A 21,963-nucleotide genomic window follows, 5' to 3' on the forward strand; every position below is an offset into this window, starting at 1 on the left:
TGCAGATCTTCCTGCAATTTTCTAATGCTGCAACTTCTCTGTATACTACAGCGTCATCCGCGAAAAGCCGCATGTAACTTCCGACACTATCTACTAGGTCATTTATATATATTATGAAAAGCAATGGTCCCATAATACTCCCCTGTGGCACGCCAGAGGTTACTTTAACGTCTGTAGACGTCTCTCCATTGATAACAACATGCTGTATTCTGTTTGCTAAAAACTCTGGCCAGCCACACAGCTGGTCTGATATTCCGTAGGCTCTTACTTTGTTTATCAGGCGACAGTGCGGAACTGTATTGAATGCCTTCCGGAAGTCAAGGAAAATGGCATCTACCTGGGAGTCTGTATCTAATATTTTCTGGGTCTCGTGAACAAATAAAGCGAGTTGGGTCTCACACGATCGCTGTTGCCGGAATCCATGTTGATTCCTACAGAGTAGATTCTGGGTTTCCAGAAATGATATGATACGCGAGCAAAAAACATGTTCTAAAATTCTACAACAGATCGATGTCAGAGATATAGGCCTATAGTTTTGCGCATCTGCTCGACGACCCTTCTTGAAAACTGGGATTACCGGTGCTCTTTTCCAATCATTTGGAACCTTCCGTTCCTCTAGAGACTAGCGGTACACGGCTGTTAGAAGGGGGGCCAAGTTCTTTCGCATACTCTGTGTAGAACCGAATTGGTATCCCATCAGGTTCAGTGGAGTTTCCTCTGTTGAGTGATTGCAGTTGCTTTTCTATTCCCTGGACACTTATTTTGATCTCAGCCATTTTTTCGTTCGTGCGACGATTTAGAGAACGAACTGCAGTGCAGTCTTCCTCTGTGAAACAGCTTTGGAAAAAGGTGTTTAGTATTTCAGCTTTACGCGTGTCGTCCTCTGTTAATGCCATCATCATCCCAGAGTGTCTGGATATGCTGTTTGGATCCACTTACTGATTTAACGTAAGACCTGAACTTTCTAGGATTTCTGTCAAGTCGGTACATAGAATTTTACTTTCGAATTCACTGAACACTTCACGCATAGCCCTCCTTACGCTAACTTTGACATCGTTTAGCTTCTGTTTGTCTGAGAGGTTTTGGCTGCGTTTAAACTTGCAGTGAGCTCTCTTTGCTTTTGCAGTAGTTTCCTAACATTGTTGTTGAACCACGGTGGGTTTTTCCCGTCCGTCACAGTTTTACTCGGACGTACATGTCTAAAACACATTTTACGATTGCCTTGAACTTTTTCCATAAACACTCATCATTGTCAGTGTCGAAACAGACATTTTCATTTTGATCTGTTAGGTAGTCGGAAATCTGCCTCCTATTACTCATGCTAAACAGATAAACCTTCATCCCTTTTTTTACATTCCTATTTACTTCTATATTCAGGGATGCTGTAATGGCATTATGGTCACTGATTCCCTGTTCTGCATTTACAGAGTCGAAAAGTTCGGGTCTGTTTGTTATCAGTAGGTCCAAGATGTTATCTCCACGAGTCGGTTCTCTGTTTAATTGCTTGAGGTAATTTTTGGATAGTGCACTCAGTATAATGTCACTCGATGTTCTGTCCCTACCAACCGTCCTAAACATCTGAGTGCCCCAGACTATATCTGGTAAATTGAAATCTCCACCTAAGACTATAACATGCTGAGGAAATTTATGTGAAATGTATTCCAGATTTTCTCTCAGTTGTTCTGCCACTAATGCTGCTGAGTCGGGTGGTCGGTAAAAGGAGCCAATTATCAACCTAGCTCGGTTGTTGAGTATAATCTCCACCCATAATAATTCACAGGAACTATCCACTTCTATTTCACTACAGGATAAACTACTACTAACAGCGACAAACGTGCCACCACTGGTTGCATGCAATCTATCCTTCCTAAACACCGTCTGTGCCTTTGTAAAAATTTCGGCAGAATTTATCTCTGGCTTCATCCAGCTTTCCATACCTATAACGATTTCAGCTTCGGTGCTTTCTATCAGCGCTTGAAGTTCCGGTACTTTACCAATGCAGCTTCGACAGTTTACAATTAAAATACTGATGGCTGCTTGGTCGATGCATGTTCTGACTTTGCCCCGTGCCCTTTGAGGCTGTTGCCCTTTCTGTACTTGCCCAAGGCCGTCTAACCTAAAAAACCGCACAGTCCACGCCACACAACCCCTGCTACCCGTGTAGCCGCCTGCTGTGTGTAGGGGACTCCTGACCTATCCAGCAGAACCCAAAACCCCACCACCCTATGGCGCAAGTTGAGGAATCTGCAGCACACATGGTTGCAGAACCGTGTCAGCCTCTGATTCAGACCCCCCACTTGGCTCTGTACCAAAGGTCCGCAGTCAGTCCTGTCGATGATGCTGCAGTTGGTGAGCTCTGCTTTCATCGCGCTAGCGAAACTGGCAGTCTTCACCAAATCAGCCACCGGAAGCCAGAGAGGATTTCCTCCGATCCATAGCGACACACATCATTGGTGCCGACATGAGCGACCACCTGCAGATGGGTGCACCCTGTACCCTTCATGGCATCCAGAAGGACCCTTTCCACATCTGGAATGACTCCCCCCCCCCCCGGTATGCACACGGAGTGCACATTAGTTTTCTTCCCCTCCCTTGCAGTCATATCCCTAAGAGGCCCCATTACGCGCCTGACGTTGGAGCTCCCAACTACCAGTAAGCCCACCCTCTGCGACTGCCCAGATCTTGCAGACTGAGGGCAACCTCTGCAACAGGACAAGCAGCCATGTCTGGCCGAAGATCAGTATCAGCCGGAGACAGAGCCTGAAACCAGTTCGTCAGACAAACTGTAGAGCCCTTCTGTTCAGCTCTCTGGAATGTCTTTCGCCCCCTGCCACACCTCGAGATGACCTCCCACTCTACCACGGGTGAGGGGTCAGCCTCAATGTGGGCAGTATACTGGGCAGCCACAGCCGTATCCCAATCGGGGGATGCGTGGGACAAGCTGGCCGGCCCCGACAAACCCCTGTCCAGACCCTCACAGTGATGCCCATTGGCAACAGCCTCAAGCTGTGTGACCGAACCCAACACTGCCTGAAGCTGGGAGCGAAGGAATGCCAACTCAGCCCGCATCCGAACACAGCAGTCGCAGGCCCTATCCATGATAATACTGTTGTGCAAAGAATGTCTGAACTAATCTACAGAGAGTACAAACAATCCGACACAAAATTTAAATGGTTATTAAAATACAATATTGCCTAGTAAATGCAGTAATGCTACTACTTGCGTACTGCTGACACACTGCTCGGCGGCAGAAGGCTAACTGTACTGTCAGTAACGTACAAAGACAATTTGAAAGAAATAAACAAATGACAGACGACTACGCGACTTTACACGTCACAGATACTAAAATGCAAATCTGCCCCTCCTAATTACGAAACTACACATTGATTTGACGGATTTAACTAAACAAGTGCACTAAGAACACACAAACAAATTCTCAACTTGACTACTACATTTATATGAACGCTAAATAAGCCACTTCTTGCTTCTTGCGCACTGCTGACACACTGCTCGGTGGCAGAAGGAGACCATGCGATTTTACACTATTCAGGTACTAAAATGCGATGCTACAACTCTCAAATACTATAATACGCCCGAAATTTGTGAATCAAACAATGCAAGTACCCAAAAACACGCAAAGAAATTAAGAATTAAACTATGTAACAAATAAGTGAGCTAAGAGTATATGACTTGCTGCTGGCAGCTGCTTATCCAACGGCGGCAGGGAGCACACTCATGCTCTTCATGTGCAGTGATACATCCCTCAGAAGGAAGGTGCTTATACCAAGCTATTGTTCATGTAGTGTACTTGATAGTATCACAGGCTTCTGCAGCCATATGTACAGCAATCTGTAGACTATTTCTTCGGACAGTTGCTGAACTATTTTCATATTCGCCCCTGATTAATACCGTACTAAGCAATGCTTTTCATTAATAATATTGGAATGTCCCAATGACATTTTTTTTCCATCAGTTGGAGGAATGAAGTAATGTTAGAAAAAAGAAAAAAAAAAGCTTTCCATTTTCTCTTTTAAGTATATAGTTCTGAAGGATGACTTGAGTATTCTCAGTCAACAGCAAAACATTTATATGATTTCAACTTGCAAGTTATCACACCATTCTATAAAAGTTCCTGTCTGCATCCAGGAATTCTTTTGGTCCTTCTATTTTTTATTCCATTAAAGCACCACAGATTAGTGGGCTTCTTCTGATCAATAAAGATTTGCCTGAACTTCATGTGCAAGTACCATAGCAATATTGCAAGATTTATTTACCTTAAAACCAGGTACTGATGATCTTCAAAACTAGGAATTTTGTTGATATTTTGTTCTAGTATAAATCAGTGTCCTTCTATTATGTGAACAAATTTCCTTCTAAAGCCTGGTAGGGTGAAAAAAAGTAATTGCATGATAAAAAAAAGTGTTCAATTATGTTAACACTAAACATGTGTACATATCCTGTAAACTTGACTTATACCATATTTCGATAATAGAATTGTTAAAATGCTCTATGGAATGTGTAACTAATTAACTAACACATTTACTTGTAGCTGTCATTGTGAATGGCACAACAGCACAATCCGTCACAAGGGAAGTTTCAGATATCAACACAGAACAAAAACAATGATGTGTGATGGGAGGCTTTCCCGGCGTATGTGTTGTTTCCAGGTCTATTGGGTGTCCAGCTAGATGCGATCATTGAAGTGTGGGACTTCCAATGATCGCATCTGGCTGGACACATGAGAGCCTTGGAAACAAAAACAATGATTCCAGTATGAGATTTTCGCTCTGCAGTGGAGTGCGCACTGATATCAAACTTCCTGGCAGGTTAAAACTGTGTGCCAGACCGAGACTCGAACTTGGGACCTTTGCCTTTCGTGGGCAAGTGCTCTACGATCTGAGCTACCCAAGCACGACTCACGCCCCTTCCTCACAGCATACTTTTGCCAGTATCTTGTCTCCTACCTTCCGAACTTTGCAGAAGCTCTCCTGCGAACCTGTCTTGGGTAGCTCAGATGGTAGGCCACTTGCCCGCGAAAGGCAAAGGTCCCGAGTTCGAGTCTCGGTCTGGCACACAGTTTTAATCTGCCAGGAAGTTTCAAAAACAATGATGTTTGGCTTTGAGGGGGAAACTGTTGAAGTGAAGTGGCCAGTGAATTTGCTGACTACAACTCTTTTAGTTACAGTTGATTGTTATTTGGGTAGTAACACTTACCGTATTTGTTCAAACCAATCTGCGACTTCCTCTTTTCCAGAAAACTTTTATTGCTATAGTATTGTAAATGCTTGTTGATTGGGTCTCTTAGTCTCCTATCCACTGCAGGAATGTTACTGATTATAAAGTCGTCATAAGCCATGATTGTTTCCAAATCATCACTGTCTTCAGTGCTTTGTTATGGCCCAGCACCTCTGATGGGTGAAGTTGGGCAGCACTACAGTATATCAGTAATTCTGGAGGAAATCGCCTATTCCAGTGTTGTTTCAACTTTGGTCTTTCAGTGCAGTGTGAAGTTCATCTTGCGATATCGCATCCTGCATCCCATCTTCATCCACTTACGCTAACATAAGGGAAAAAAAAGGAATGGTTGAGCCCAAACAAAGCAGCAACTCTGTATAAAAATATCTGTGCGAATCCACAAAGATAATGCTATGCATTTGGTGGAACAGTGGTGGTGCAGTGTACTACAAATTGCTTCTCTGAGGTGATTTAAAAGTGATTTCAGTGCTGCTTTGTCAACAAAGTGGCTCTACCTGTAATAACTATTCTACATATTCCTGCCACCTTTTAGTTCAACTAATACTGAGCAAGGTGGCGCAGTGGTTAGCACACTGGACTCTCATGCGGGAGGAAGACGGTTCAAACACAGGTCCGGCCATCCTGATTTAGGTTTCCCGTGTTTTTTCTAAATTGCTTAAGGCAAATGCTGGGATGGTTCCTTTGAAAGAACACAGCCGACTTCCTTCCCCATCCTTCACTAATCCAAAGGGCAAGGCTTAATTTCCTCCTCCATTCTTCCCCAAACTGATGGGACTGATGACCTCGGTGTTTGGTCGCTTTCCCCGCATCAACCATTCAACCAATCCTACTTAGTTTAAAAATTGGGTGTATGGGTTCTGCTTCCTCTAAGTCAAAATCGCAAAAATCAGAGGGTTGCCATGTGTGCATGACTGCTTGCTCGTCACCAATTGGCTCATGAACGACACCGACCAGTCCTATCCTGTATCGTCGCTAGTGGTGAGAAATGTGTCTTTATGCTAACATAAGGGAAAAAAAAGGAATGGTTGAGCCCAAACAAAGCAGCAACTCTGTATAAAAATATCTGTGCGAATCCACAAAGATAATGCTATGCATTTGGTGGAACAGTGGTGGTGCATTGTACTACAAATTGCTTCTCTGAGGTGGTTTAAAAGTGATTTCAGTGCTGCTTTGTCAACAAAGTGGCTATACAAAGTTCTCTTGCTTTCTCTGTGAATGGGACAGTAGAGGCAGAAAGCAACACTACATGAAAGAAAGCTTGGCCCTTGAGAAAAACCGTACAGTAGGGTTAAAAATGTTGAGAGGAAAAGCCTTGTGGATCCCAAAAAAGGTGTTACTTCCACCACTTCACATTAAGTTGGGGCTGGTGAAACAATTTGTTAAGGCATTACCAAACGAAAGGGAGTGTTTCAGATATCTTTGTGGACAGTTTCCTGGTTTATCCAAGGCAAAGCTAAAGGAAGGAATCTTTGTTGGACCAGACATTAGAAAACCAATAACAGGTCCCAAATTTGTGGACAAAATGGAAACAAAAGAAAAGGCAGCCTGGACATCTTTTAAATTAGTTGTTACCGATTTCCTAGGAAACAAAGGAGATACAAACTACAAGACAATGGTCGCAGACATGCTCGACAACTTCAAGAAGCATTAAAGTTCATTTTCTCCACTAACATCTTGACTACTTCCTTGCAAACCTTAGTGATGTAAGTGAAGAGCAGGGCGAAAGATTCCACTAAGACATCAAAGAAATGGAAATAAGATATCAAGGAAGATGGAACATCAATGTGATAGGAGACCACTGCTGGATGATAAAAAGAGATGATCCTCAATGAGTCCACAGCTGGAAAAGCAATAAAAGAAGCTTCGACAGAAAGCTAAAGTGTTATTATAAGAACTTATGAGCTTAAAGAGAAATGGAAGTGTACTGGAAATGTAGTTTAGAACATGATTTATAAATAAGATAAAATTTTATGTTGTTGTTGTGCTCTTCAGTCCAGAGACTGGTTTGATGCAGTTCTCCATGTTACTCTATCCTGTGCAAGCTTCTTCGTCTCTCAGTACCTACTGCAACCTTCTGAATCTGCTTAGTGTATTCATCTCTTGGTCTCCCTCTACGATTTTTACCCTCCACGCTGCCCTCCAGTACTAAATTGGTGATGCCTCAGAACATGTCCTACCAACCGATCCCTTCTTCTAGTCAAGTTGTGCCACAAATTTCTCTTCTCCTCAATTCTGTTCAATACCTCCTCATTAGTTATATGATCTACCCATCTAATCGTTAGCATTCTTCTGTAGCACCACATTTCGAAAGCTTCTATTCTCTTCTTGTCTAAACTATTTATCATCCACGTTTCACTTCCATACATGTCTGCACTCCATACAAATACTTTCAGAAACAGCTTCCTGACACTTAAATCTATACTCGATGTTAACAAATTTCTCTTCTTCAGAAATGCTTTCCTTGCCATTGCACTTAAATTTGTTTGTCTACATATGTCTTTACTTACCCTTGAGATCTCAGAATTTGTCAGGGGAAAGTGCTAAAACTTGTCTGAAAATCAGGGAAATATCAGGGAATTTCACTTAGGGAAACTTGCAACACTTGGATGTGACACACCTTTGCAAATACATGAAGGGGTTGATGTGATGATGAATATTTGACACTAGTACAATGTGTTAACTGTGTGTTGGCAAATGCCAAATGAGGGGTTGCGGCCAGCAAATGAAGCCACATAGACCATGACAACCACGGGGTGTAGAGCTGTGCACGAAGAACAAGAAGCGCATATCTCCCACAGTGTAGGCACCTCAATGCCTGGTTCATGTTTTAGCAAAAGTGGAACTCATGCACAAAGGTAAAGATCACATAAACATTGTTCGTAACAAAAACTGAAATTGTCTTCTCTTGGAGCAGATTGTGCTTGTTTTGTTAAATATTTGATTTATTTCGCTTTTGTTCACTTTGAAGAGCATGATAGCATCATCTGTAATAGTAAGTGATCTCTCAATTTTTTTAGGTTCTAAATAGTTAATAAAAGTGTCTGCCATTTAGTCAACCGAGCACTCTCCCATAACAAATCTTCCTTTTCAGGGCACACCATTTATGGCTAGACTATCCACATGCCTTCATTACTACATACATGATCGTCTTAACAATAATCCAGGCTGGAAGGGCATTAAAGTAATATTGTCTGATGCTAATGTTCCTGGTGAAGGTGAACACAAAATCATGGATTATATAAGAAGACAAAGAGGTAAGCAAACTTGTGAGCCTCACATTTAGTATGTCAGCTACAGTTAATAAATGTATTTACATGCACAAACTAATTGCCACAGATATTGTATTATGCAAGTTTTTATTTTGTGACTGCTGAATCATATTTTGTGAACTGTTGGATGTATTTCAGCAAAGTTCAAAATACCTGTTCTTTCCTTCCTGGATTACTTTTGTTGTTGCCATAAACATTACACTATGCTTCAATATCTGTATGTTACTCAGTTAATCATTTCATAGGTTTTGTCTGTAGTCTAATGTCTGTTCATAATTAACTCAGTACCTTTTGCAGATCATTATTGCCTCCTCCTGGCAGTGTCTGATAATATGTACTGCGAACATTTATCCTCACAATCAGCTTTATTTTCTTTTCAGCAGTTTTTAGATTTTCATCTGGCATACAGTAATACTAACACAGAAATAGAATGTTGTATTTGTGATGTAGAAACCAGAAGTGTGTCTACATTATAAATCCAACATTTTACCTATATCCTTTCACAGAATCTTTTAAAAAACCCAAATTGAGAGGCAGTTAACAACACCTCTTTAAAAAATTAGTTGACATTTTATATATATCAATTACTTTGCTAAAATGATTTTAGTCATTTCAAAAAAGTTAAGTGATTTTGGAAAAAAAAGCCTTTTAAACTGCCTCTAAGTTTTGGGTAAGTAAAAGATTCTTCACAGAGTATCTGCGCAGCCATGGCAATGCTGCTGGACTACACTGTTGGCCTAAGCACTTCATGCACCAACCAACAGTGGCTCGAAAATAACTGAGGAACAGAACCCCATTAGAGGAAAATCGAAACTCGCCATGTGAGTCAATCTTCGCGAAGCACGAAGTCCAAAACCTTGTAGAGACATGAATGGGGATAAACTCCACATGTGGCTTACGCTGGTGACTGTTGACTGAACATTCGGCGTGTAGTGCAAAGTGAGGCCTGGGGTAGTTGAACATAGCATAAGCACTGGCCCGCATGGCTTATTTCTGTACACAGGCAAACGTCTCTTTCAGCAAATCTGTCCATACTATGTGCCACATGCATTCTCCGTGGCAGCATTCCACACAATTCCGCTGTGCTACCCATGCCAGCTCATCTGCCTCCATTGTGATGTCCGATGGTGGGGATACTAAATCCCCCCCAACTGAAAAGGCCACGTATGGCCCAAGTAGTCAGGCTTGGGTCGTGACCTCTGGCACAGATTCCGAGGGGCTGCTGAAGAACCTGGCAGCAGATTGAGTGAGGACTAATGGAGGCGACACTGATGCTGTCAGCTCTGCCGGAAGGGCATGGAGGTTGAGGCATCTGGGGGCCACCAGCAGCAATGAAGATAAGACCACCTCTGTTGCTCTGTTGGTGGGGGAAGGGGGGGGGGGGGACAAACCAGAGGAGGAAGAGTCCAGATCAGAATCCATGGGCCCAGCATCGGCAGGGGCAGGTGTGAGCCCCACTGGGGTCAGAGGCTGCAAGTGACAGGAGGACAGTGCAGGGCATTAAGGGGGCAGCAATGGGGAAGCATGCTGCTGCTAGTGGGAGGCCTGCACTAAGAACCACATTGTGTCCAACCCTGCTGCCTGGCTGATCAGAAGACAACGGTGGTGATATTGCAACACGGTACAGGCACAACTGATTGGCATGTTCCATGGCATGTGACCGCACGCAAAAACCCATGCAAATGTTCTGCCAGGCTGCACTTGTTGACCGGTGTTGCCTGGTATGCAGCCAGAAAACTCGACAATGCATCATTGCGAGAAGAGGCAGGTAATGGCTTCTTCATTTGAGTCGTGAAGGTGTGCAAAAAGCGCTCCACCTCTGAGTTAGAAGCGGGATGAAATGTGATGGTAGTCATATGCTGAGTACTGTTGTGAATGCAAAAGTCTACAAACTCCCACAACTCATGTTGCTTACTATTATCAGACACAAGGGTCCTGGGGGATCCCTCAGTGGCAAAAATAATGGAAAATGCATGATCAGTGGCAGTTGATGACAGCTTGGTTATGTACGGAAAATTGGACATGACTCGACCATCAACCACCACATGCTGCTCAAACAAATCCTTGAAATTGATGTGCACAATGTTGAATCAATGTCGTAGGACAAAAAATGCATGTTCCGCCAGATCTTCACTGAAAGAGCCGTGTGGTCTAAGGGGCAGCCGTGCGGTCTAAGGCACCTTGCCACAGTTCGCGCGGCTCCCTCCCATCGGAGGTTCGAGCCCTCCCTTGGGCATGGGCGTGTGTGTTATCCTTAGTGTAAGTTAGTTTAAGATAGATTAAATAGTGTGTAAGCCTAGGGACTGATGACCTCAGCAGTTTGGTCCCATAGAACTTACCACAAATTTCCAATTTTCACTGAAAGACTCTCACCCTGGCCAACCCAGCTATACCGCTGAAATGAGTTTCTGGAAAAGTGGGTCAGTGACTGTGACCGTTTTGGCCTCTTGTTCCCTTAATGGAAAATCCAAGAGGTTTTGCTGCAAGACTTTATCCAATACGAACACTAGAGTCTCCTGCTGATCGAACTGTGAATCTGACCTCGCTGATACCTGCAAGAATGCAACAGCATTGGCATGCTGGGTGGTAGAGCATTAATGAATGTCATACTGAGAAAAATGGTCCACTGCTGCAGTCAGTGGGGAGTGCTCTCAGTTAGTTTGTAACAAGGGCCAAATAAGGAAACCAGGAGCTTGTGGTCAGTGATGAGGAGGAATCTTGCTCCAGTACAAGAAAATTTTGTAACCTTTCTGTATATATAAAAAATATAAAATAATGATGTGTAACCTTACCAGACAAAAAAATAAAAAACTAAAAAAAATTAAATTTGGATAATTAAATTCTGATGTATGAAAACTGATAAATCGTAACTCACGAAAAACTGATAAATTTTGGCGTAAGCAGCGCTATGCCATGGCCCTGTGAAATCAATCTGAATCTGTCCATGAGAAATAAACTGAAAAATTCTTACCTTGTGATGGTGTCGCCATATAATGCTGTCTATATATCTGCTCATAAACGGCACAGCTTAGTGCAGTGCTGGCCTATCTACTAATACTGGATAACATTTATCTGTGATCTGAATTACTAGAAAAACTGCCTTTACTTAGTGACACAGCTACACAGGTGGTCATCTGATTACTAAAGAGCACATGACTATGATCTGACAAAAATTCTATTTTAATTTAGATAAATGACTGGATTGGGACTGGCAGTGAATTCAGGGGAAATTATACGTTTATAGTTGACTGGTAAACACAACAATATTCTGAAAATTTTTAATGTTATTGATAAAGATCTACAATCCATTACACGGGAAAATTGAGTATATTACAAATCCTGGTCAAGTGGTGCTGATGAATCACAAAAGAAAAGATTGAAACAAATTCATATTAACATCTCAGACAAGTGACTTAACTATGTGCATGCCAATAAAAATAATGAAATTTACCCTACAATAGATGACTGACTTAATTACACTGTTGATTTTTCATTATATTAACAATTATTCATTTGTTCATCATCATCTCATTCCATGGTATCATTTAGCTCTGTGGCTGATCACAATTATTATTCAGTTCCATATAATAAAATTTTACAATTTGTTTTGCACTGTGACTTTAACAACTACTAAACTGTAAACTGCGCTGTACCAGCGACAGACTACAACTGCACTGTAGCAGCGAGCGACTGCAACTGCGCCAGACTGCTTTGACCTGCGACTCTATTGCAACTCTCTTTTAACAGGGCCAAGATTTTTTTATGTCTCAGGCAGCCCCTGTGAATTGCCATTCTAGCAAGTGAGCAATACATTGAGATTACATTTGCTTCAGCAGGGTGGTGAATCCCTTACAGTGTGAAACTTTTTAATCTTGAAAATAATAGGTAGCACTTCCTTTCCCACTTGTGAGTAATTATGCTGTGCACTGGGTAAGTATCTCCAAAGCATAACCAAAGGGCTGTTTGGTGTCGTCCAGGTTCTGATAGGACAGGACTGCAGCTCAGGGTTAAAGGTTTACCTGATGTAAAAGAAACCAGACAGGAAGCAGAGCACAAACATTCTTTACGAGATCAAGAAGCCTGTTGCCAATCTGTTGACCGGACAAGGCCAGGTCAGAGGATGGACTTGGCATAATACGAAGCCTTATCTACAACAGACTGGAGCTCCTTTAGATACTTGTGTGCTGGAAAGTTGATGATGGTTTAGGACCGATGATCCAGATGTCTTCAAGGTAACTGACACTACAGGGAATGACCTGAATTCACTATTCCAAATACCATTGACACATTCCTGGTGCAGATGAGATTCCTGAAGGCAAGTGATTAAACTGGTAAAGGCCTAAGGAGTGTTGAGGACTAAGAAAGTCCAAGAGACTTCGTACAGTGGTAACTGCAGATAGGAATCATGCATGTTGATGCATGAAAAATATTGCAATTCCCCCCTCCCAACCGCCGCCCCTCCCCTGTCCCTCAACAACTTTGCAACAATTCTACTGGCTGTGGAATTGGATACGAATCTGTGACTGATTGCATGTTGATAATCTGTTTGAAATTGTTGCAAAGGCACGGAGTGCTGTTGGGCTTCTGAGCCATCAACAAGACGTGATCCGTTGACTCGACAAAATAGGAGAGACACTGCATAGATTCTGCTAATGCTGCAACTCAGCCTTTATCTTGTCTTGCATGGAAGAGGGAATGGGGTGGTGGAAACAAAATTAAGGTACTGCTGATAGTGTGGTTTCAAAATTTTCTGCTTGACCCAAGATATTTTCAAACAGTGGGCTGTATGACTGCAGTAAAGAGTCAAGACTGTGAAAAAGAACAGATTGCTATAATAAATGCACTTCGTCAACTATCTGAAATCCGAAAAGAGAAAAGGTGTCTAGCCCAAAAAATTTTGCACTAATGGTGAATTGTCTACTAACAATGTAAGTTGCCATTCCACATTCTTATAACATGTGGGGACGGGAAATTGCCGCCACCCCCCTCTCCGCGAAGGAATGCACTGTTTACTATAAAATTCAACCTAATATACTGGACATTGGAACTCCAAGCACCCAAGAGCCTATATGTATCTAAATTAATGAGACGTACTGTCAGTCCTGTGTAACCTTGAAATTTGACTGTCCATCCATTCACAACCAACATCAGCAAAAATATGGGCTGGGGCTTTTGTAAGGCATTGAGGATGGCCCCAGGGTCCAACAAAAACACAAGGGCATCCAACAACTGACTTGTGGGTTGCCAACTGTTGCCAGATGGCCTATCTGATGGTGCACGTCATATATGGCTTCCATGTGTGGGCAGTTTCGTCGAACATGCAACAAATGACAGTAAGGACAGGACCACTGGCTCGCCCAACGAGTGGGAGGAGAGTGACACTGAGGACCCAAAAATCACTGCATGCTGGAATTATGACATTGCGTCTGATGTGAGCCCACTGAGATTGGTATGGGTGAAGATGGGCAGTACCATGACACTGCTGCACCGGAATCGTGAACAGTGCCAACCCACGGCCAATCGGTGGTGGGTGAGGCCACCTGGGTTACCCCATGGGGTACCGGGGTCTGTTTAGCGTGCACACTTAATTGAGCCACCTACCAATTATCAGTAAAGACATCTTTTGCCACCGCGGTCAGCTCCTGCTGGTCCGTGATCTGTGCAGCAACGGCCAAAGAAGGGTCGGACAAGATCAGTGCCATAGTCTGAATGTTGGGCTCAGGCCCTAACCAGACAGTCACATCCCCAGTTAATATGTCTCCTTAAGAGGTAGCACATTTGGGACACTCAAAATGACACTTGTGCAATAGGACATGCAAATCGATGATCAAAGCAGTATATGACTGCCCACGGCACTTGTGGCAAAACTGCAGTCATGTTGCCATCATATGGGTTTGATGTCCCAAATACTGCATCCGATACCAACAGAGCTGATCAAAGGGATTTTCTTGGGCTTAACAAAGAGCTTCAAATTTTGGATAATTTCATGTAAACCTGTGCTGCTGAATAACTGGGTGGTCTTATCAACTATATTGACGATGCTCCTTACCTGGCAGTGCAACTGGGACCGTCACAGGTAATTCACCCACCTCTCTGTAGACCCATTGAAACTGGTAAATGCGTCGGCGGCAATGGAGAAGAAAATTGGACAATGGGTGCCTGGCCTGCTGACGGTGGGGAAAGTGTGCGAAGAAACTCCGCAGTCTGGTTTATTAGCACCTGCACATGCTGTTGCAGGTGCTGTTGTGTGTTCCTTTTGGGGTGCAGCTGTTCTTACCAGCACTGAATAAATGTCTGGCCCATAGCACTAGGACTAGGAAAAGGGAAACAAAAAATATGTGTGTCACAAGCGTGCCTGTACAGGCATGATAGTGCTGCTGCACTGCACTATTGGCATGGTGGCTTAAGTCTGAAACCTCGTAGCGACTTGTATGGAGGATGCAGGTGGCTGTCGGCTGAGTACTTGGCAACAACACTTGGCATGTAGTGCAATGGGAAGTTTCACTGGCCCATCTGACCCACTATCAGTTGCAGTGAAACACCTCCGCCACGAGATCTGCCCCTACCGCATGCGCATTCCATGGCAAATTTCCGCACAATTTCGCTGCGCTATCCTTGTCAGCTTGTCTGCCTCCATCTTAATGTTTGCTGGTGGGGATACTAAAAAGCTGATTATGGTAATGCAAGTTAAGTCATGGAAAAGCTAAACAACAAAATCAATCTGCTGGCCCATTGTGTGACATTGTCAAAGCTTTTTGAAGTTGAAGAGACTAACTTCATCTTCACCAATTTTTGCCTTTGGCTGCATATACAGGTAAATGAATAAAACTTAATATAAAGTGATCATAAGAAAACCAATATGCTGTGAAACAATACTCGAAAATCACTTTAAAGCTGCATGCTGTACGAGTTAGTTAAAATTAAAAGTACACTTGGGAGCAAACAAGCTATCATTACTGTTACAGGATACTTGTAGAAAATATCTTAGGTTTCATCAAACAGATAGAAGTGTTAAAAAGTGTACACAGGATTAAAATGAGGGCGCATTGTGCCTGGAAACTTCATATAATTTCTTTTTGTCACTTTATGGTACTGATGGGAGAAACCTTGAGTTTATGCTGAGGTTTTGATTGTTGTCTGAAGACAAAATCCAGCTCACAGTGGAACAGCCATTGACATCGTGTTTTTAAACCTTAATAACTTCCTTGATATAGATATAAAAACATCAGTAAATGGTTTATTTGACTGTGAGGGTCAAATGTTTGCAATAACAGGACCAGGAAGGGAGAAGGGACACAAGATACTATTGAGTACTCGAGGATGACAGGTTAAAGAGTGCTAGAAGTTAATAGGGTTCATTTTTGAAGACCTTAAGAGATGTAGTTGCAGGCAGAGAGAACAGAATACTTATAAAGGAACAGTAAATGAGACAGAAAGTGGTAGTTTGGATTGGCACAGAGGAAACAGGAGGGGCAGATATTGGGAAGAGGAGTTAGAGAAGAGAGCTGTTTGTCACTAACCTTTTTCAATATTTATTCTGGAGAACTGACAGACAAGGCATCAGAAAAAGAAAGAGGCATATTAGTGGGAGGCGAATGGATGAAGACAAATATGCTGATGATCAAACGGTATTGGCTGAATCAGAGGAAGACCTACAATTAATGGTGCCAAGGATCATAAAAATGGGAAAGAGTTTAAATGGAGGTCTATCGACAGTCATCATTCCCATGCACCATTTGTGAATGGAACACGAAAGAGGGAAATGGTTGTTGTAAGCAAACTGTAATGTGGCTTGTGGAGTATAGATGTAGATGTACAGAATGGCAGTAATTAAAGGAACAGCAAACATGGTTCTGTCAAAATATCATTGGAAGGAAAGCCTTCAGAAAAGTGAAATCTTCTGGATACTGGGGCAAGGACATAGCCAGGATTTTGCTAAGAGGGAGGGGGGATCTGACTTGCCAAAAAGGAACGCACTACAAAGAAATTATCCGAATGGAACAGAAATCGCTAGATGTTTTATGTACATATACAGACAAACAAATTATTAAAATTTGCGAAAAATTGGATGATTTATTCAAAAGAAAGAGCTTCACAAATTGAGCATGTCAGTAATGCATTGATCTATATTTGGCCCTCAGGCAAGCAGTTATTTGGCTTGGCACTGTTGGATGTCCTCCTGAGGGATATTGCGCCAAATTCTATTCAGTTGGTACATTAGATTGTCAAAATCCCAAGATAACTGGAAGGCCCTGCCCATAAAGCTCTTGAGCATTCTCAAGTGTGAAGAGTCCCAGCTACACTACTGGCCAAAGTAGTGTTGCCAAGCACAAAGACAAGCAGTAGAAACTCTTGCCGTGTGCAGGCAGGCGGGCATTACGTTGCTGAAATTTAAGTCCAGGGTGGCTTGCCATGAAGGGCATAAAAATGGGTCGTAGAATATTGTTGACATATCACTATGCTGTAAGGGTACCATGGATGGCAGACAGAGGGGACTACTTTGAAAAGAAAGGGTGCCGCAATTCATCATTTCTGATTGTCAGGCTGCATGGCAGGTGACAGACAGTCTGATATTCCCACTGCTGTTCGCAGCATCTCCAGACATGTTCTCAGAATGGAATCTCATTGACAGGCATAGAATTGTCTTCAGTGAAGAGCCCCACTTTGAATTAAGTGCCAATGACCAGCATTTGGAGAGACCTCAATCAGCAGTGGGATACGAACCTGATTGTCACCTGCCTTAAGGCCCAACAACCAGGAGTGATGATCTGGGATACCATTTCTTTTCAAAGCAGTATCCCTTTGGTTGTCTAACACGGCACCCTTACAGCACAGTGGTATGTCAACAATATTCTAAACCCTGTCTTGTTACCCTTTGTGGCAAGGCAGCCTACTCTTACATTCAGCAAGATAACGCCTGTCCCCACAAGGTGAGAGTTTCCACTGTTTGTCTTTGTGTTTTCCAAACCCTGCCTTGGGCAGTAGGATTGCCAGATCTTTCTCCAATTGAGAACATTTTAAGCATTGTGGGCAGGGCACTCCAACCAGCTGTGGATGTTGTTGATCTAACATGACAATTGGACAAAATTTGACATGATATCCCTCTGCAGGACATCCAACAACTCTGTCAAAGCCAAGATAAATTACGGCCTGCATAAGGGCCAGAGGTGGACCAATGCGTTACTGACTTTCTCAGTTCATGAAGGTCTTCATCTTAAATAAATCATTCAGTTCTTCTGAAATTGTAATAATTTGTTTGTCTGTACATGTGAATAACATATACAGATTTTTGTCCCATTCAGGTAATTGCTTTGTGGTGCATTATTTTTTTATATGTTAGAATGTATGACGTTTTTTTTACAATCACATTAGAGTTGTTACGGTTGGATTTGTTGTTCCTCAGTAATTGCCAAGAAGACATTTAACAGTAGAACATCATTCTTGTAATAAAACTTGAAGACATGATATATCATCGTTCCAGAGTGAGCCATCATTGCGCACATAGTACAAAAAGACAATGTTTGGATCACCTTCAATGCAGCTCTTTTCATTTAAGCAGAGATGCTGCATCTTTGATGGAATTGGAATCTGTCAGGAAAGAAAAGAATTTGGATAGAACTGGCTGTGGCCTATAGTATGGGATTTGCCTAAATTGTAAAAATGAACCACAGAAAACCATTTGCAAGGTTTCTGGTGGATGGGTTAGAACTACCTGGCCTTCCGAATCCATAGACTGCTTGTTCAGCTGCTCAAGGAGCAGAGGTACCCCAATCGGTGGAGAATTTTGGAAAGCTGGTTGCTTCACAATAAAAGATTGATTTCTGATATTGCGTGTTTTTCCTTTAATTGTGCATGTTTCATTATTTGATTGTGCAGGGAATTTGTGGCTTCAGTTACTGTAGTATTAGAAAAGCATAATATGAAACGGGGGGGGGGGGGGGGGGGGGGGTACATGGCACAGTCAGCTCAGTTGAGTTCAAGTAACCTGCTGAAAAATCTTTAAGAAACGAGTAAACTACAGAATGTGCTGCCATCACATACTCCTTCCGCTCTCCACAAACCCTACCCATCTTTCCGTATTGGAATGGGTTTTTGTAATTGAGTACTTCTTTAATGACCAGGTTGAGAGATTTTAAATTTGGGCTACTAATGATAGAATTTTTAGCAAATTTTTAAAGAAATGCTATCACCACCATTTGGGCAGTAATTTTGTTCTCTAGTGCAAATTCTGGGCGATACAGGCAATTCCAAATGTATTTTTATGCACTGATTTTAATTTCATGTGTTTGTAATGATGTTTACCACTCCACTGCCTTGTAAAATACTGAATTATTGCAACTCTTATGCTCTGACAGTCTTATAGATAGACTATTACAGTAGTGAATACATATTTTATTTTTAACTTACCATATTGCTAGCGGACGAATCAAAATATGTTTTCCTCCCTCCCCCCCCCCCCCTTTCAAACCTATCCATAATTAGAAACTATCACAATGGTATAAATTAAAAAAATAATAAATGACAGCACATACTGGCTGCCTGGATCCAAGGTTTTCACATGACGTACTCAAAGCTTTGACAGTGTGGTAGACACAGTATTTCATGATTTCCGAGAAGCACTTGACTAAGCACCACACACCTCTGCTGGTTGTCAAAAGTTCAGTCATGTGGGGTATCAAGTGAAAGTTGTGACTGGATTGGGGCCTTTTTGATAGAGATCACACAGCATGTTATCTTGGATGGAGAGTCATCTTCAGATATAGCAGTAACAACTTCAGGTGGGTCGCAGGGAAATGTATTGGGACTGTTGCTGTTGATGTTGTGTATTAATGACCTTGCAGACAGTATTAATAATAAGCTCAGATTCTTTGCAGACAATGCAGTTATATATAATGAAGTACTGTCTGAAAGAAGCTGCATAAATATATTCAGTCAGATATTGATAAGATTTGAAAGTGGTGCAACAAATATTGGCAACTTGATTTAAAAGTTCAGAAATATAAAGTTGTGCCCTTTTTTAAAAAAAAAAAAAAAAAAAAAAAAAAAAAAAAAAAAAAAAAAAAACCTATGACCAAAATATCAATGAATCAGCCAACTCATACAAATAACTGAGTGTACCACACTGTAGGGATATGAAATGGAATAATTGCGTAGTCTCAGTTATGGTAAAGCAGGTGGTAGGCTTTGGTTTATTGGTAGAATACTGGGGAAGTGCAATCATTCTACAAAGAAGATTGCGTACAAATCGCTCGTGTGACCCATACTAGAAAACGGCTCAATTGTGTGGGACTCCTACCAGATAGGACTAACAGTGGATATTGAATGTGTACATAGAAAGGCAGCAACAAATGGTCAGAGGTTTGTTTGACCTGTGGGAGAGTGTTACAGTGATGGTGAAGAAACTGAACTGGCAGACTCTTGAAGATAGAAGTAAACTATCCTGAGAAAGTCTACTAACAAAGTTTCAAGAACTGGCTGTAAATGATAACTCCAGAAATATACTACAGCCCCATACGTATTGCTCGCATGGAGATTGTGGGGACAAGATTAGAATAACTACAACACACACAGACAGATTCAAACAATAATTTTTCTTGTGCTCCATACATGAATGGAACTGAAAGAAATCCTAATAACTGGTACAATGGAATGTACCCTCTGCCCTGCACATCATGTGCGGTTTGTAGAGTATGGATGTAGATGTAGAAATTCAGCTGGAGTTGAGAAGTGTACTGAGGAACAAAAAAAGTGAACTCGATTAAGGCCAACAATGTACAATAGCTGATCTAGACTAAAGTATGTAGAGGTGATACAGATGGTGCTATTGTGAGATGTTGATAATTTAACTGCTCGCTGACTATCGTGCTGTGTGAAGTAGTCTGTAACTGCCTGTTGTACATCCTTGTTGGACAGGAATCATTGACTCTTCAGAGAGTGTTTTATTTTTATTTTTTTGTTTTTTATTTTATTTTATTTTATTTTTTTTAAAGTGTGCCGAAGATGTGATGATCGCATGTGGAGGGATCAGGACTGTAGGGCAGGTGCTCAATTGGGGGGGGGGGGGGGGGGGGGTACGACGACATAGTTTTAATTATCACATCAAAAATAATGTACTTCTTTTTCTTTATTTCCAGTTACATATCCTAAATCAAACAAAACATTAATTATGTAACTTAATTTTTTTAAAGTGATATAAACTTTGACAATCCTTTGTAAAGGATTGCAGGAAGTCTTCGGGAATTGTAGGAGCTGTATGCATACTATTCGGCTCCCGAGTATCTCTGTCAAAAAAAATACAAAATATGTAATTTTCTTGAATGATTTGAATAGTGCAACCTCTGTCATTCTCCTTTCCTCCTCCTCCCTCCCTTTTAACATGCTTGCTCATTGATGAATCTGCGTCAATAGTAAGGTATAAAAACAGTTTATTACAAAATCCACCAGAATTACTCTGCTCATTTACCTTAAGTGATCCATGGTTGCTGCGTTACTCAGTTAACATGTTGTTTATTAAATTTGAGTCAGATGCACTGTAAATTAAAAAAGTTTAATGCTTTTTTTTCTTTTATTACAGCTCAACCTGACCATGATCCAAACACTCAACATGTACTGTGTGGTGCAGATGCGGATCTTATCATGTTGGGATTAGCCACACATGAACCCAATTTTACAATCATCCGTGAAGAATTCAAACCTAATAAGCCTAAACCCTGTGATATATGCAGTCAGATGGGTGAGCAGATTAAAATTGTTTTTAGTTATCATTAGGACCACACAATTGGTCAAATGACTGTTTTGAAATTTTGTCTGTGTGAGTACAGTTACTTTTTTTTCAACTATTTAACAGAGTTCAGTAAAAACATGTACAGACCTGCAACTATACTCATTGATTATATTTATGACTATATACCCAGAATTGTGCAACAGTTATTTTGATGAATTAACATTTTTTGCACACCAGTTTGCCTGAGAGTACTGCAAATGCTCAGTAGCATTGAATGTGACTGTGACATGATGCTCTAATGCACACTATAGCTTCTAAACTGAGGGTAGCATCTCAGTAGTCCTAGGGTGCTTGGTTTTATGTACCTTGTAATATGAATACTGAAAATGACTGTGAGATGGTAGGTAAGGAAGTTGGGAACATCTGCAGTGAGTTTCAGAGCAAGGGTCGTATGCTAATGAAACTGAAAGACAAGTGGAAACTAGTTGTAATGATTATATTTCAGAAAATGCTAACACAACTAGTGAGTATTTGTCTCTTGATAAGTAACACCACTGACAGTTTCAAAACTCTTCCAGCATATCATTCAGAAGGCAACATTTAATGCAACAGAGTAGAAGAGGGAGGAATAGGTAAGTGTCAATTAAAATTACAAATTTGTGTGTGCCATTCAGAATTCAGAAAAGACAGGATACAATGGGAGATTTTGCACTG

At 41.7% G+C, this 21,963-nt stretch overlaps 1 protein-coding gene across 1 annotated transcript in view; it reads left to right on the forward strand.

Annotated features, from left to right (window-relative positions):
- The window catches only part of LOC126183608 (5'-3' exoribonuclease 2 homolog), a 449,636-nt gene that overhangs the window by 20,937 nt on the left and 406,736 nt on the right, over window positions 1-21,963 (forward strand). The window contains exons 5-6 of the mRNA XM_049925723.1: window positions 8,348-8,510; window positions 21,100-21,258. Of these exons, the coding sequence (XP_049781680.1) occupies window positions 8,348-8,510; window positions 21,100-21,258 (322 nt within the window). The remainder of the gene's footprint in view (window positions 1-8,347; window positions 8,511-21,099; window positions 21,259-21,963) is intronic.

The sequence above is a fragment of the Schistocerca cancellata genome, chromosome 1 (genome assembly GCF_023864275.1).
Source record: "Schistocerca cancellata isolate TAMUIC-IGC-003103 chromosome 1, iqSchCanc2.1, whole genome shotgun sequence".
Lineage (NCBI taxonomy): Eukaryota > Metazoa > Arthropoda > Insecta > Orthoptera > Acrididae > Schistocerca > Schistocerca cancellata.